We start from the raw sequence: 16,960 nt of genomic DNA on the forward strand, positions 1-16,960 counted from the left end.
TCCGAAAAGTCACAGATGTGTTACCATAGGATAGTTTTTTATTCATTTGTGGGACATGGGTGTCCCTGGCTGGCCAGCATTTATTGCCCATCCCTAATTGCCTGAGTCATTCACGTTGCTGCGGCTCTGGAGTCACATGTAGGTCAGACCAGGTAAGGACAGCAGATTTCCATCCCTGAAGGACACCAGTGAACCAGATGGGTTTTTCTGACAATCAACAATGGTTTCATGGTTATCAGTAGATTCTTAATTCCAGATATATATTTTTTAAATTCAAATTCTACCAACTGTCGTGGTGGGATTTGAACCCGGGTCCCCAGAAAATTAGCTGAGTTTCTGGATTAATAGTCTAGCGCCAATGCCACTAAGCCATCGCCTCCCTTGTAGTACCATATCCAATTGTTCACTGTTAATGAGTGAAGCCAATACTGAGTGTTAGGTTATTATAAGTGCATCATAGCCCAGCTGGATCGTGTCCAATACCTGCAAACCTTTACAACAGGAAATAGCTGGATAGTGATTGTTGGACATACCTTTCTTCCTTTCTTATATAGAGTATGAGTCCATTGTTTATATACTCTGGAGGATATGGTAACAGAGTTGGGTCCAGGTAGGCCTGGTATAATGAACCAGAGACACAAGTTCAAAACCCACCACGACAGATGAGAATTTAAATTCAGTTAATTAAATAAATAATCATGTAATTTTAAAACTTGCATTTGTAAGCAATTGACTTTTAACTGTCTTCAAAATAATCTGGCAAGGCACTCAGTTGTTAGAGAGGGGCAGTACATGTTGATCAGTAAATGATGAGCTTGCAAATGATTCTGTGAATGAATTTTTAAAAAAAACTCCCACCACTGGTCTAGGTGAGATCACCTAACTCCACTAACTGGGCAACATCAAAACTCCTTCGCACCATTTTTTTGTTCTCTCGGAGCTTCCCAAAATTATTGTCGAAAATAAATGTTCAAAACTGCCACAAGATGGCAATCTATCCATTTGCGGCCTCATTCATCTGTATTCATCCCAGCACACAGTTCATGCTAAAACCATTTATTCATTCACATTTGCCCTACCCGAGGGCAGATCTTTGGCTCGCTGTCTGCTGATGCTTCATCCTGAGCCATTTTCGCTTGGCAGTTTGTCAGCGTTCGTTTGCCACAGCCCTCTATTCTCCAGGGCAGGGCAAGGTGGTAGATCCTAAGTCTACTCGGTCAGAATGGGAAATGAACCCTTGTATTGTAGGCAATACTCCGAGCCACACACGAGCTATTTGGCCAACGGAGCTAAGCAGCCCCCTTGTGCTTTGTGACTGCGTGACTGACATTGTAGAATCTGTTATATCAGGAAGGTCAGTTATATCACTGCAGACCTCAGGAGAATTGAGGAAACTTTTTCAGAATAGTGAGACTTCTGTCCATCACATAAGCATTCTCTGGTGATCTTCATAAGGACGCTCGGCTGGGATGGAAACTGTGGGAGACCTAGGAAGGTTGTCGTAATATCGCGTCATCAGCAGCCTCAGTGGTGCTGGAAATTCCGAGCCTTTTTCTGGGGAGTTTGTCTATAAGCCCATACAATCAATTGCCCAATACAGAACCCGTTGCAATTAAACTGCCAGGGACCAAAAGGCATTCCATGTGTCCAATATTACTGTAATAAACATAACCCAATCTACATCAGATGATCTGTTTCTGTTATTTGGATCTAATTTCCACGTATATGAGTTGATGGAATGAAAGTTGATAGCAGAAATTTTGATGGACATAAACTGGGGCAGAGTCATTGTGGGGCTAAGGCAACTACAGCACAGTTGACCCTCAAATTAAAGATCTCTTCACTGATGGCTGGAGGCTGGTTGGGAGATCTGTCTAGTCAAGCAATGGTCTGACTTAGTCACATTTATCAGCTAACTTCCAGAGACCTCAGTTACGAACCCTTGACTTTTCTGCACTTATAGAGCAGGTGAAGTTTGAGCACAGCTTAACTGGACAGTCATGTCGATGTAGCTGCAATAACAAGGCAGAGGGATGTGTAATGGCTGGGATGTCTCTCCACCAACTAGGTCAGGAGTGAGATGGAATATTTACCACTTGTCTAGAGGGTGTACTCATTTAGGTCAGAACAGTACGGCACGGTAGCGCAGTGGTTAGCACTGCTGCTTCACAGCTCCAGGGTCCCGGGTTCGATTCCCGGCTCGGGTCACTGTCTGTGTGGAGTTTGCACATTCTCCTCGTGTCTGCGTGGGTTTCCTCCGGGTGCTCTGGTTACCTCCCACAGTCCAAAGATGTGCGGGTTAGGTTGATTGGCCAGGTTAAAAATTGCCCCTTAGAATCCTAAGATGCGTAGGTTAGAGGGATTAGTGGGTAAAATATGTGGGAGTAGGGCCTGGGTGGGATTGTGGTCGGTGCAGACTCGATGGGCCGAATGGCCTCCTTCTGCACTGTAGGGTTTCTATGATTTCTTCTATGAGTTCATTTGATTGACACACCCGCTATCAGGATCTATATTCACCCTCATCATCACTGCAGTATTTACAATGTACAGGATGCACTGTAACAACTCACCATAGTTGCCCGACAGCAACTCCTTTCACTGCAAGCTTCCTGACTTGGAAGGCCAAGAGGAGCTAATTTGCAGAAAAACTGCCACCTCTAAGTTGCCCTCTAATTCACTTTGGCTTGGATATAGAGCCATAGAACCATAGAAAATTACAGCTCAGAAACAGGCCCTTCTTGTCTGTGCCGAACCATTTTTTGCCTAGTCCCACTGACCTGCACTTGGACCATATCCCTCCACACCCCTCTCATCCATGAACCCGTCCAAGTTTTTCTTAAATGTTAAAAGTGACCCCGCATTTACCACTTTATCCGACAGCTCATTCCACACTCCCACCACTCTCTGCGTGAAGAAGCTCCCCCTAATATTCCCTTTAAACTTTTCTCCTTTCACCCTTAACCCATGCCCTCTGGTTTTTTTCTCCCCTAGCCTCAGTGGAAAAAGCCTGCTTGCTTTCACTCTATCTATACCCATCAAAATCTTATACACTTCTATCAAATCTCCCCTCATTCTTCTACGCTCAAGGAAATAAAGTCCCAACCTATTCAATCTCTCTCTGTAACTCAGCTTCTCAAGTCCCGGCAACATCCTTGTGAACCTTCTCTGCACTCTTTCAACCTTATTTACATCCTTCCTGTAACTAGGTGACCAAAACTGTACACAATACTCTAAATTCGGCCTCACCGATGCCTTATATAACCTTACCATAACACTCCAACTTTTATACTCGATACTCCGATTTATAAAGACCAATGTACCAAAGGCACTCTTTACGACCCTATCCACCTGTGACGTCACTTTTAGGGAATTCTGTACCTGTATTCCCAGATCCCTCTGTTCAACTGCACTCTTTAGAGTCCTACCATTTACCCTGTACGTTCTACTTTGGTTTGTCCTTCCAAAGTGCAATACCTCACACTTGTCTGTGTTAAATTCCATTTGCCATTTTTCAGCCCATTTTTCTAGTTGGTCCAAATCCCTCTGCAAGCTTTGAAAACCTTCCTCACTGTCCACTACACCTCCAATCTTTGTATCATCAGCAAACTTGCTGATCCAATTTACCACATTATCATCCAGATCATTGATATAGATGACAAACAACAATGGACCCAACACCGATCCCTGCGGCACACCACTAGTCACAGGCCTCCACTCGCGTATTGCTCTTCCCATTACCATTGACGGGTCAAATCCTGGAATTCTTTACCGAATACCATTGTGAGAGCGCCATCATCACTAGCTCAGGTAGAACCACCACCACCTCTCCATGGTAACAGGAGATGGACAATAAGCACAGCCTGGCCAACATCACCCACTTTCTGAAAACAAATTCGTGTTACTTTCAAACCGATGATCCAGAGATGAAACAATCATGCAAGATAGGTTCAAAGTCATTGGAACAGATTATTCACTGTTAAACTAGTGCTAATTCTTGTCCTGTGTCACAAATTAAATGATCTTGTTCCAAATAAATAGATGTTCATCTGACATCACATTTTCCACCAATGGTTACATTGGTAATGCTCTGTGACGTAACAATTCATTGATACTGGATTCGTAATATTGGGTTTCATATGTACTTGTGCTATTTTAAAAGAAAACATTTAATTAAGGATTACATTTCAACTTTTCTTTTCCTTTGTACTGCAACCAAAAGATGCTCCAGTTTTCTGGATTATGTAGTTTGGGCGGCAGAGTGGTTAGCACTGCTGCCTCACAGCAGCAGGGACCCGGGTTTGATGCCTGCCTTGGGTGACTGTGTGCAGTTTGCACCTTCTCCCCGCCACATGGGTTTCCTCTGGATGCTCCGGTTTCCTCCCACAGTCCAGAAACATTCAGGTTGGGTGGATTGGCCACGCTAAATTGCCCCTGGTGTCCAGGGATGTGTAGGTTAGGTGGATTAGTCATGGTAAATGGGTGGGGTTATGGGGATAGGGTGAGGGGGTGGGCCTGGGTAAATTGCTCTTTCGGAGACTTGATGTAGCGAATGACCTCCTTCTGGGGGCCACTGCTGTTTTGGGGCCACTGCTGTTTGTAATATTTATTAATGATCTGGATGAGGGTATAGTTGGGTGGATTAGCAAATTTGCTGATGACACCAAAGTCGGTGGTGTGGTAGACAGTGAGGAAGGGTGTCGTAGTTTGCAGGAAGACTTAGACAGGTTGCAAAGTTGGGCCGAGAGGTGGCGGATGGAGTTTAATGCGGAGAAGTGTGAGGTAATTCACTTTGGTAGGAATAACAGATGTGTTGAGTATAGGGCTAACGGGAGGACTTTGAATAGTGTGGAGGAGCAGAGGGATCTAGGTGTATGTGTGCATAGATCCCTGAAAGTTGGGAATCAAGTAGATAAGGTTGTTAAGAAGGCATATGGTGTCTTGGCGTTTATTGGTAGGGGGATTGAATTTAGGAGTCGTAGCGTTATGTTGCAACTGTACACAACTCTGGTGCGGCCGCACTTGGAGTACTGTGTGCAGTTCTGGTCCCCACATTACAGGAAGGATGTGGAGGCTTTGGAGAGGGTGCAGAGGAGGTTTACCAGGATGTTGCCTGGTATGGAGGGGAGATCCTATGAGGAGAGGCTGAGGGATTTGGGATTGTTTTCGCTGGAAAGGCGGCGGCTAAGAGGGGATCTTATTGAAACATATAAGATGATTAGAGGTTTAGATAGGGTGGATAGTGATAGCCTTTTTCCTCTGATGGAGAAATCCAGCACGAGGGGGCATGGCTTTAAATTGAGGGGGGGTAGTTATAGAACCGATGTCAGGGGTAGGTTCTTTACCCAGAGGGTGGTGAGGGATTGGAATGCCCTGCCAGCATCAGTAGTAAATGCGCCTAGTTTGGGGGCGTTTAAGAGATCCGTAGATAGGTTCATGGACGAAAAGAAATTGGTTTAGGTTGGAGGGTCACAGTTTTTTTTTTTTAACTGGTCGGTGCAACATCGTGGGCCGAAGGGCCTGTTCTGCGCTGTAATGTTCTATGTTCTATGTTCTATGTTCTGCACTGTAGTGATTCGATGGAATTCTATGGGTGGGATTTCCCAGCGTGCTTGCCCCAAAACCGAAAAATCCAGCCCAAGGTCAACGAATCTTTGCATGGTTCGCCCACTCCCCCCCACCACCCCCCCCCCCCCCCCACCCCCACCTGCCCACTATGATTCCCGTGGCGAGCAGGATGGGAAAACTCCCCCCATGGATGGATCTCTTCCTCTTCACCTGCCCAATGGGAAGAAACAGTTTAGACCAGTGCTTTTATTTCCCAATTTTAACTGGTGTTCTGTTTTAAGGTATACAAGACCAGTTTGGACCAGCATTCTTGGCTGTGATTCTCCCATCGCGACCCGTAACTTTTCTGGCAGGTTGGGGTGGGAGCTGCGCATTGCCGGCCTTGTTCCGGGATTTGCACATGCGCCGGGAACGCACGCGTTTCTCCCAGAGCCAGCGAACAGTCGGCGTCCAGACCACACTGGAAACCGGCGGAAAGGCAGGTAAGTCATTTGATTCTGTTTTTAATATGTTTTAAATGTCTTTTACATTTCATTATCGGGAATTTACCGGTCCTGATTGAATCTCCCACCCTGCCAGGAGTACATCATTCTGGCGGGGTTTAGAGTAGCTCCCCACGTTCGGGGAAATAGCAGGAGACCCCGCCGGAATGAAGGGGGGGCAAATAGGGCCCCCCAGAAGGTCAGGCGGCAGGGAGGTGGTGCCCCCTGGGCATGGGCACCCTGGCAGTGCCCATAGGACAAAGTGCCCATGCCCAGGGGACACCTTGGCACTGCCCAATGAGCATTGGGCAGTGCAAAGGGGGCGGGGCCTAGGAGACTATGGGCGATCGGTGGGGGTGGGGGTCCTGCTGCCACTCTGCATGGCGATTGGTCTGAGATGGAGGGAGGGCAGCGATTGGAGAGGGCTGGGGGTGTCTGACCCTGGGGGGGTCTGATCCCGGGGGCGGTCATTGGGGGGAGTCTGTCGGAGTGAGGGGGGATTGTCATTGCTGGGGGGTGGGGCCTGGGCATCGGGGAGCTCTGGGGTGGAGAGGTGTCAGGGCTGGCCCGGGAATTGTCGTGGAGGCTGTGATTGGACCGTGGGGGTGGGGGGTTGGAGGGGCAGCACTGTGGGGGTCCCGGGCTGGTCAGTGATCGAGCTGGCCAGCAAATGGGGAGACTGACAGATCGGAACCACTGCGCATGCGCAGAGTTCCAGAACTGTCAGACTCCAGCGCGAATAGGCCCCGCCTATTTTTTAATGAGATTCACGGTTGTGACCCCTGCAGTGCACAGAGTGCGGAGATTCGGGTGAGAAACTGAACTGGCAAAACAGTCGGGATCTCGAACAATTTTCCCGCCAATTCAGCGCTTTTGGGAGAATCGTGGCCCTTATTTCTCTGGTTTTACTGTCCTCCCATCTGGGTGACACTTTTTCGTGCCTTCTTTGTGAAGTCCCATAGCTTGAACAATGATTCATGGTGGGCAGATGTAGAGCAAACACTCTTCAGAAATGTCACGGCTTACAAATAAAAACGCCTTCTGTCGTGACGTGAAGACATTTATTTTCTGTGGGACGATAGGTTGATCCAGCTGTTGTTAATTGTATTACTGATGGGAGAATTACATATTGTCACGGAGGATAGTAATTGTCAATTTCTGTTTGAAATGCAATAATCTGCCATCAATATTTCTTCATTGCTAAATGAACTCACTGGATTGAATTAGCAAGCATCGTTCATCTCGTCATAAATACACAGCAATAACAGAAAACATGGTGAGCCACTCTGCTGTTAAATTACACAGTTCAGAAGGATTTCAACTTCAGACAGTGAGAGAGGATGGATGTGGCCATTAAATAATACTTTTAAGCCAAACAAAGTTATCAAGAAGAAACACTTGCGGCTGTTCACGCTGATGGGATTTTCCCATGCTGCTGCAGTGAGCAGACATTGGGCTGGATGCCAAATTCTCTGACCTCACTGCAGCGGGACCGTGGCGTGATCAGCCGGTAAGAGTGCATCCTGAGACAATACACGGTCCTGCAGTTCAAGTTTATTTATTAGTGCCACAAGTAGGCTGACATTAACACTGCAATTAAGTTACTGTGAAAATCCCCTAGTTGCCACACTCCGGCGCCTATTCGGGTACACTGAGGGACAATTTAGCAAGGTCAATACACCTAACCAGCACGTCTTTGGGAAGAAACCGGAGCACCCGGAGGAAACCTACACAGACACAGGGCGAATGTGCAGACTCCGCACAGACAGTGACCCAAGCCGGGAATCGAACCCGGGTCCCTGGCGCTGTGAGGCAGCAGTGCTAACCACTGTGCCGCCGTGCCGCTGAAGCTCAATAAGTGCAATGAAACAGCAGGTTGAAGATAATCCCGTGAAACATTAGGCTCAGAAGTTATTCACTTTTGCTGCTGTTTTTGGGGAAACTCTGTAAAGTGGTGAATATTTTGAGTGGGATCGATTTCCACCAAGTGCGTGCACTTTAATAGCAGTGATCCAGGCAGGGAATTTCTGCTCCTCATGGCTACAGGCAATTTCATGCTGAGATCGGAGAATCTCACTGTTTAAAAATAAGGGGTCGCCCATTTAAAATGGAGCTGAGGCAAAACATTTTCTCTGATCGGGTCATGAGTCTCTTCCTGAAAAGGCGGTAGAAGCAGAGCCTTTGAATAGTTTCAAGGCAGCGGTGGGTAGATTCTTGGTAAGCAAGGCGGGGGGGAGGTGGGGTGGTAGATTATCGGGAGTGGGCGAGAAACAGATTTAAGGTTACTATCAGATCAACCATGATCTTATTAAATGGCGGAGTAGGCTTGAGAGGCTGATTGGCCTACTCCTGCTCCCTTGTTTGTGTGTTCATATGTCAGTCAGGACTTTGAGTCCAGGCATTCCACCACTGATCTGGGACCTCTCCCTCTAGTTATGAGCCTGCATGGCAACAATAGTGAGAATGTAAGCAGGACGCCTGCCAAGGCAGATGAGAAGGATGCCTGGCATGTGTGGGTGATGATTGGTGCTATGGGCGGAATGAGGACATGGCTCACAGAGGAGCTGAAGGTGCTTGTGAGAGAATGAGTGGTGATGTCCTTTGACCTGGCAGTGAGTGAGATCCCTGTGGATCTGCAATGGGTTTGTGAGTGTGAGTTGAGAGTGATGAGAAGAGTGACTTACCCTGGCGGAACGAGGAGATCATTCATCCTCTTCCCGCACTGGGTGGCTGCCCTCTTTTGCAGGGCTCACCACTGCTGCCACTACCTCGCATGCTGGATTGGTCACCTTGGATGAGGCTCTTCAGCTGGAGTGGGGGTAGAGGACTTTGCGGTGGGCATTCACTACGTCCAGCAGGTTCTCGAGAGAGAGAGAGGTGTCACTGAATTTAGGGGCAGCAGGTTTCCTTCCTTTGGAAGCCATGACTTTTGGGTCACAGACAGTGACCCAAGCCGGGAATTGAACCCAGGTCGCTGGTGCTGTGAGGCAGAAGTGCTAACCACTGTGCCACCAAGCCGCCTTCTGCGCTGTAACAATTCTGTGACTTTTAAAACTCGACAGCGGGCAGGACAATAATGTGATCGAGACTTGATTCCCCAGCTCCATCTCACCATTACCTCTCTCAGCCCAACTGTCAGCTTTGATTCAGGGCTATTATCTCCTGGCTGTGGAGAGGAAACTATTAGTGGGGGTTCCAACTTCTGATTACTCTCAGCTTGCCTTACATCTGGAACTGCATATACTTGGGATACCTTCCCTCACCATTTCCACCTCTCCCCTCCTTTAAGATGTTCCTTTATTTCTTTGACCTTTTGTGGTTTGATGTCAAATTTTGTGTGATGTTCCAGTGAAGCACCTTGGAATATTCTATTACGATTAAGGCACTATATAAATGTAAACTGTTCTTACGTAGTTTGCTTGTCAAAAACATTCTTTGAAAACCTTAATAGCAAAGAGCCTACCGGATGAGACAGCAGAAGGCGGAAAATAGACATGCTGTTTTAAAAAGGTATTTTGTGCCTGATTTATATATTTTTAAAAATTCCAAGAACATGTTCAAAAATTAGATTATCTGTGGCCCACACTTAGGCAGGTAGTAACCTCCACATGATCTGGTAGCTCGCACAGAGAGATGTGAAAGGTAGGACTTGTATCAATTAAATTAGGAGGAATTTGACAAAATACAAAAATAATCCGCCATTAATAGAAAAATAACATAATTTGGATAAGTGCATTTTGCAAATGCATTAATTTACATAATAGTATTCTCAAGACAAATGTAAACTGTTCGATTTTAAATGCTGTGGTAGATGCACAATGTATTGGCAAAGGAGAATTTTCATTGCTGGTTTTCTCTCTTATTTTGCACTCCTCATGATTTTTCCTGTTCAGTTATTTCACTCATATTGCTTGTTCTCTGGCACATTCTTCAGTTAATTATTCTTCATATTTGAGCCTGGACAGTGGGTGTCAGCGAGCTATTTGTTCATAGAGGAATTGCAACTAAACACAATCAAGTTCTCCCCACTATCCACACAGTAACTCTGAACAGGAGGTAAAGAGTAATGTGTGGAGTTTGCACATTCTCCTCGTGTCTGCGTGGGTTTCCTCCGGGTGCTCCGGTTTCCTCCCACAGTCCAAAGATGTGCGGGTTAGGTTGATTGGCCATTCTAAAATTGCCCCTTAGTGCCCGGAGATGCGTAGGTTAGAGGGATTAGCGGGTAAAATGTGTAGGGATATGGGATTTGGGGCTGGGTGGGATTGTGGTCGGTGCAGACTCGATGGGCCGAATGGCCTGTTTCTGCACTGTAAGGTTTCTATGATTTCTATGATAATCAGAAGTTGGAACCCCCACTAATAATTTCCTCTCCACAGCCAGGAGATAATAGCCCCGAAATCCTTGATAGTGTAACTGTAGAACAATGGACTCCTGCCCTAAGCTGATGACTCTGATCAAAATCCTAAGGAGTTATTTACATGGCTGGGGAGCATATATTGCACCTAAAAAGATACTTGAATGTGGCCATCCTGATATGTCCACTGGAATGAGGAACAACCCACAGCTCTCTTTCTAAAGGCCTATCTGAACCAATGAAAAACTTGGCCAAAGTTTCTCTGGTCCCAGCACAGCCTTTGTCCTGCAGACGAAGATTATTGATTCCCTCTGGACTGCCCAAATTTCCATTGGAATTTGAAAGGACAGAATAAAGATAGTGGAATGCTGACATGGACAGATTCTGTCCTAAATTCCTCCTGGCTGGAAGTCTTACTTTCCGCTTTCTCTGAAGGATCAATAATTCCAATTGCACTTGCTCCTCCTGGGAGAATCAACATGGAGAATTATTCAGAATCTAATGAGCATATAGGGATTATACTGCAGGAATTTTGTGGCTTCAATCTCAGTTGAAGAGGACACAGCACTGGAAAATATGTGGTGCAAGATTATCGAAGGCTGCACGGTGGCACAGTGGTTAGTACTGCTGCCTCACAGCGCTAGGGACCCGGGTTGATTCCCAGCTTGGGTCACTGTCTGTGCGGAGTCTGCACGTTCTACCCGTGTCTGCGTGGGTTTCCTCAGGGTGCTCCAGTTTCCTCCCACAGTCCGAAAGACGTGCTGGTTAAATTCCAAGTTAAATTCTACCTCTGTGTGCCCGAACAGGTGCCGGAGTGTGGCGACCAGGGGATTTTCACAGTAACTTCATTGCAGTGTTAATGTAAACCTACTTGTGACCCTAATAACTAAACATTATTGCCTGGAAGCAATAATCTTGCACCACATATTTAATATATTAATATATTTGTAAGAAATGCCTTGTCTCACATTTTCAAAGTTGTTTGAATGAATTAATGCTTCTCTCAAATTAGAAAAGGAACTTGATCAAACATGCTCAGTATCCCTATGTCTTATGGTAAAATTTCAGGGCTTCACCCATTATGAAATGAAGAAGTACAATTTATAAGTGTGTTCTAACGACCCGTATAAGTGAGGAGGACATAAACAATACTATCCTAATTGTATTAATTATGAAAAAAAACGTGTCAATTGAGGCAACATATATTTTGGCACATTTTTACAATTGGCACACATACTTTAACAAACTTAAACAATAAGTAAAAGAATGAACAGTTCTATGTTCAGTATTTTCACTGATGTTCATTCATCACAACATCCCCAAATTTATAAATATTTTATATTGCACACATTAAAAAGGCAAAACACATTTCCAGAAATATACAAATAAGGTGTGTTTTTAAATAACTAAAGCTTTTTTTCATTTTACAGTGAAAGGACTAAATATCCAATGTGGTACAGCAACATATACTGACATGCAGAATCAAACAGCTGCAGCAGAAAGAGGATCCTTTAAAAAATAGTTTAACAGTATAAAATGTTTATCATTTAACACAACAAACAAGATAATGATAAGAAATACAGAACATTTATCTCATAGTACCCGACAGAACATTGAAATGCGTATTTCTAATTTTAAAAGACATTTTACACAATATTAGTGGTTAAGGCCATATAGTAGAGTGTTATTCTGAAATGTGAACTCTTGAAAAGCACCAGTTGGCAATATATTTTACAAATGTTTCATTTTTACAGATGTGTTGGTTCAGTGGTGGCACTCTTGCCTGGTCCACATCCTACTCCAGAAACTTGAGCACATATTCTAGGCTGATACTGGGGAAGTGCTGCACTGTCAGAGATGCTCATCGGAATTCTAACGCCCGCCATAGAATTGGAGCAGGCGAGGGGCGGACAACGGAAACGTCCGCTGATCTCGGACTTGAATTTCTGGTCTAGCTCGAGCAAGGCAGTAAAATCCCACCCAGTTGGCTTTTGAATCCCTCCTAGGTGTGTGTAAAATAATCTTTTTATGCTGGCCAATATTTATCCCTCACCCGATGTCTAAAACAGATTATCTGATCATATATTTATTGCACTGCCGTTTGTGGGAGTTTACGCGTACAAATTGGCCACTGTATTTCCTACATTACAACGGTGCCTACTTTTCAAACATACTTCATTAGTCTCAAAGTGCTTTGTATCATCCTGAGGTCATGAAAGGTGCTATTATGAATGCAAGTTCTTGCTTTGCAAGCAGCCTTGACCAGAGATCGCAGGACTCAGAATGGGTTATGTTAATAATGGCATTCCTATTTACTCATAAGGGCATGGATTACATCATAATCCGCTAAAAATGGATATGATAAGAATTTTTAAACCTAGTAGATGATTTATACAATAAAATAAACTAATAATTTTTTTTGATTTTCTGTTTAGTATTATAATGTGTAACATTGGACAAAGTGATCCATGAATAGGTTATATCATGCTTATATCAGGTCCTTTTATCTGCTTATTTTGTTGGAGGCAATTGTCTATTTTAAATAAAAACATTAACACCTTCATTAACATTCTGGAATAGAAGAATTGATAAAAACACATTCAGGGTAAAATTCATCTTGAATGGTGAGGAACAACAGGTGATAACAAAAAATAGATGATAGCACCCAACAGGTGAAAAACATGTCCGTCCGTTTCACATTCCAGAAGATCAATGAACTAACAGAATTGGGCAATGAGTGTATGTGTGGGTTATAAAATAGGCTGCTGATTTGTTAGCATCTGTTTTGCACCATCACCCAAAGCAAATTTCTGCCCCGTTTGTATGAAAACATCACCAGTTGTATCTTACAGATGCTTTAAAATATATTCCATTGTAAATTACAAACAAAGTTGGATGTACAATTACGTGTATCGTATAGATGTATATATATGAGCATGAGAAACGTGAGCATTTCTAATTCCAATGTTATCTCTTTTCCTCTCCTGAAGGCACCGATTCTTACTAAGCTACGTTCCCCAAGCAACAGCTAGGCTCCAAGATTTCGCTGTTCTTGGTAAGACAATCTAGACTGAGAGTGTTGGTAGACTATTCAACTGTGGAAGGCCAGTTTTGCCCTTACTGTCCTCAGCTGGGATCAATGATAGTGATCACTTAGTCTTTCCCTTCACTCGCTCAGGTTTATGGAGGACAGTTGTAGTGCTCCAGTACAACTGTTTCATTAATGACCTTGCCTTCATCATAAGGTCTGAAGTAGGGATGTTTGTTGATGATTACTCAATCTTCAGCAGCATTTGCAACTCCTCAGATACTAAAGCAGTCCATGCATGCATGCAACAAGATATAGACAACATTCAAGGTCGCTCTGATAAGTGGCAAGTAGCATTTGTGTTGCACAAGTGCCAGGCCATGACCATCTCCAACAAGAGAGGATCTAACCATCTCCCATTAATGGCATTACCAGCACTGCCTCCCACGCTATTAACATAGACTGTGCTTTCAGGAGCAGGTCAAAGGCTGGGAATTCTGCACTGAATAATTCACCTGCAGACTCCCCAAATCCTCAAGTCCACCATCTACAAGGCATGAGTCGGGAGTGTGACTCTTCACTTGTCTGGATGAGTGCAGCTCCACCAACATTCAAAAAGCTTAACGCCATCCAGTAAAAAGCAGCCCAGTTGATTGGCATCCCACCCACCACGTTAAACATTCAGTCCCTCCACACTGGCACACTGTGGCCACCGGATGTACCATTTACAAGACACACTGCAGCAACTCACCATGGCTCCACCAATAGCACCTTCCAAGACCTGCAACCAAGCAGAACAAGGGCAACAGGTGCAAGGGAACACGCCAACTGCAAGTTCCCCTCCAAGTTGTTCACCATCCTGACTTGGAACTAATCTGCCATTCCTCCACTGCTGGGGAGTCAAAATCCTGGAATTCCCACCCTAACAGCACTGAAGGTGTAACTACACCACATGGACTGCAGCTGAGGCAGCTCACCACCATCTTCGCAATGGCAATTAGGAATGGGTAACAGACGTTGGCCTAGCCAGTGACACCCACATCCCATGAACGAATAAAAATGGTTACACCCTTACGGATCTCAGCTATCTCAGCACAGTCCAGATATCAAACCTGGGCCATGAGATACGATAGCTTTGTAACCCATCACACATTGATGTATTAGCTACACAATAAATTTATTATTTTGCAAAAGCCAATTTACAACTGCAAAAAGGAGCAGAAAAAAGGAGAGCCAATGAAAATTTTCAAATATAATTTTTTTAAAAATCAAAGTAAAAGAACCATATGGTAATTTTTGTTTTATTTTTTTAAAAAAAGAAAATTTGGCCATTTTTATGTTCATTCTAGTTGAGGGTTGTTAATGGGGTTTGGAAAACCTTCCATTATATGTTCCCAGAGTTAGTTTTTCTGGGTTTGCCCTCACACAACTGAATGTAAAGTGAAGCTGCCTCTACCCGCTTGCAACAATGGCTAAAACGCAAGCGCACTTTGCAACTACTATTTTTTAATTTACCACATCAGTTATCTTGTGGCTAGAGGCTGCCAGCACTGCAAAATTAAGGATCCAAATCATGTTGGGAGCCTTGAAAGCAACAGACAGAGAGAGAGAGGAGATGCCCAATTTATCAATCTGGGCTGATTAGTACCCAGGTTCCAAATGACGCCATTGCCTAACCTCAGAATCACAGTGCAGAAGAGGCCCTTCAGCCCATTGAGTCTGCACTGACACATGAAATGCCCTGACCTGCCCACCTAAACCCACTTGCCAGCACTTGACCCATAGCCTTGAATGTTAGGGCGTGCCAAGTACTCATCCAGGTACTTTTTAAAGGATGTGAGGCATCCCGCCTCCCCCATTCCCAGGCAGTGCATTCCACATTGTCACCACCCTCTGAGTAAAAAGGTTTTCCTCAAATCTCCCCTAAATCTCTCACCCCTCGCTTTTAACTTGTGTCCCCTCGTAACTGACCCTTCAACTAAGGGGAACAGCGGCTCCCTATCCACCCTGTCCATGCCCCTCATAATCTTGAACACCTCAATCAGGTTGCCCCTTAGTCTTCTCTGCTCCAACAAAAACAACCCAAGCCTATCCAACCTCTCTTCATAACTTAAATGTTCCATCCCAGGCAGCATCCTGATGAATCTCCTCTGCACCCCCTCCAGTGTGTTCACGTCCTTCCTATAATGTGGTGACCAGAACTGCGCACAGTACTCCAGCTGTGACCTCACCAAAGTTCTAAACAACTCTATCATGACCTCTCTGCTTTTGTAATCTATACCCTGATTGATAAAGGCAAGTGTGCCAAATGCCTTTTTCACCTCGCTATTTACCTGCCTTTCCGCCTTCAGAGATCTATGGACAAACACACCAAGGCCCCTTTGTTCTTCAGAACTTCCCAGTGTCAGACCTTTCATAGTATACCTCGTTTTGAATTTTTAACAAAAAACATTAGATTGTTGCATTGACTTATTAAGTTGGTTGAATATTTCCTATTTTATCATTGTCCAAACTTGCTGTCTGATTGGCTTCCCTACCTGAGAAATTAAACAAATCAGCTGCCAGTAAAGATCTGCCACTATTAGTTTGCTACCAAATAAACCTGTTGGACTTTAACCTGGTGTTGTGAGACTTCTTACTATTAGTTTAAGCATTTTTATACTATTAAGCATTAGCCTCCATGAAGCCAGAAATCTTTCCGGATTGTAACAGTAAAATGAAACAATAAAATTAGATACGTAGATAGTAAAAAAAAAACGCATTTATCCTACTAAAATAGAACATAATAACATCAAAACATTGCTTCCCAATATTATCCTGTTAAGATCTTAGTTCCCCTGCTTAAATTAAACGTGTTGTTTGGAATATTCAGCATTGTTCTTTTTAAATCTCCAGACAAACAGAAGTTATTGCTTCAATGTCATCCACTTCTCAATGCAGGTCAGCAGGTTTCTCTAAAGTCGTAGCAAGAGAAAGAATGGGAATGATTCCTCTAATGATTTGTCAGCGTGAGGAATTCTTCCCGCGTCTTTTGGTCTTCACGGAAAACTCCGAGCATTGTGCTAGTCAGCGTCTTGCTATTAATTTTCTGCACACCACGCATCACCATGCACATGTGCCTGTGAACAAGATTTTAAATTAGTCACTAATCGATCTTAAATGTACATTAAAGCTACAGTTGTCTCTTCATGTTGGCACGATAAAGATTGAGGGGCCATTGTCCCTTGCTCTTACCTTGCCACTAATAATCTGGTTCACATGAGGCCTCCTGCCTTTATTACAAAATGGTTTTATAGTTCATCTCGGGGTTAAGGCCACATTACATTATAATCTAATTAACAGTATGAACTCTACAATCAGACTGGTTAACCATTATTCACATCATTTCTGCCATTTGAAAAGGTTTTACCTGCTTCAATTTTCACTTGTGTCGTGGTTTTTTCCATATGTATACCGTTATTGCTTAGCTGTTAAGCCATCAGACGCCAATGTCCCAGAAATGTTTGCTATTCTGTGCCGTCTTATCTGATT

At 44.3% G+C, this 16,960-nt stretch overlaps 1 protein-coding gene across 1 annotated transcript in view; it reads right to left on the reverse strand.

Annotated features, from left to right (window-relative positions):
• Positions 1-16,241: 16,241 nt before the first annotated feature.
• The window catches only part of gch2 (GTP cyclohydrolase 2), a 36,143-nt gene continuing 35,424 nt past the window's right edge, over positions 16,242-16,960 (reverse strand). Inside the window, exon 6 of the mRNA XM_078230539.1 lies at positions 16,242-16,548. Within this exon, the coding sequence (XP_078086665.1) occupies positions 16,422-16,548 (127 nt within the window). The 3' untranslated portion in view covers positions 16,242-16,421. The remainder of the gene's footprint in view (positions 16,549-16,960) is intronic.

The sequence above is a fragment of the Mustelus asterias genome, chromosome 15 (assembly GCF_964213995.1).
Source record: "Mustelus asterias chromosome 15, sMusAst1.hap1.1, whole genome shotgun sequence".
Lineage (NCBI taxonomy): Eukaryota > Metazoa > Chordata > Chondrichthyes > Carcharhiniformes > Triakidae > Mustelus > Mustelus asterias.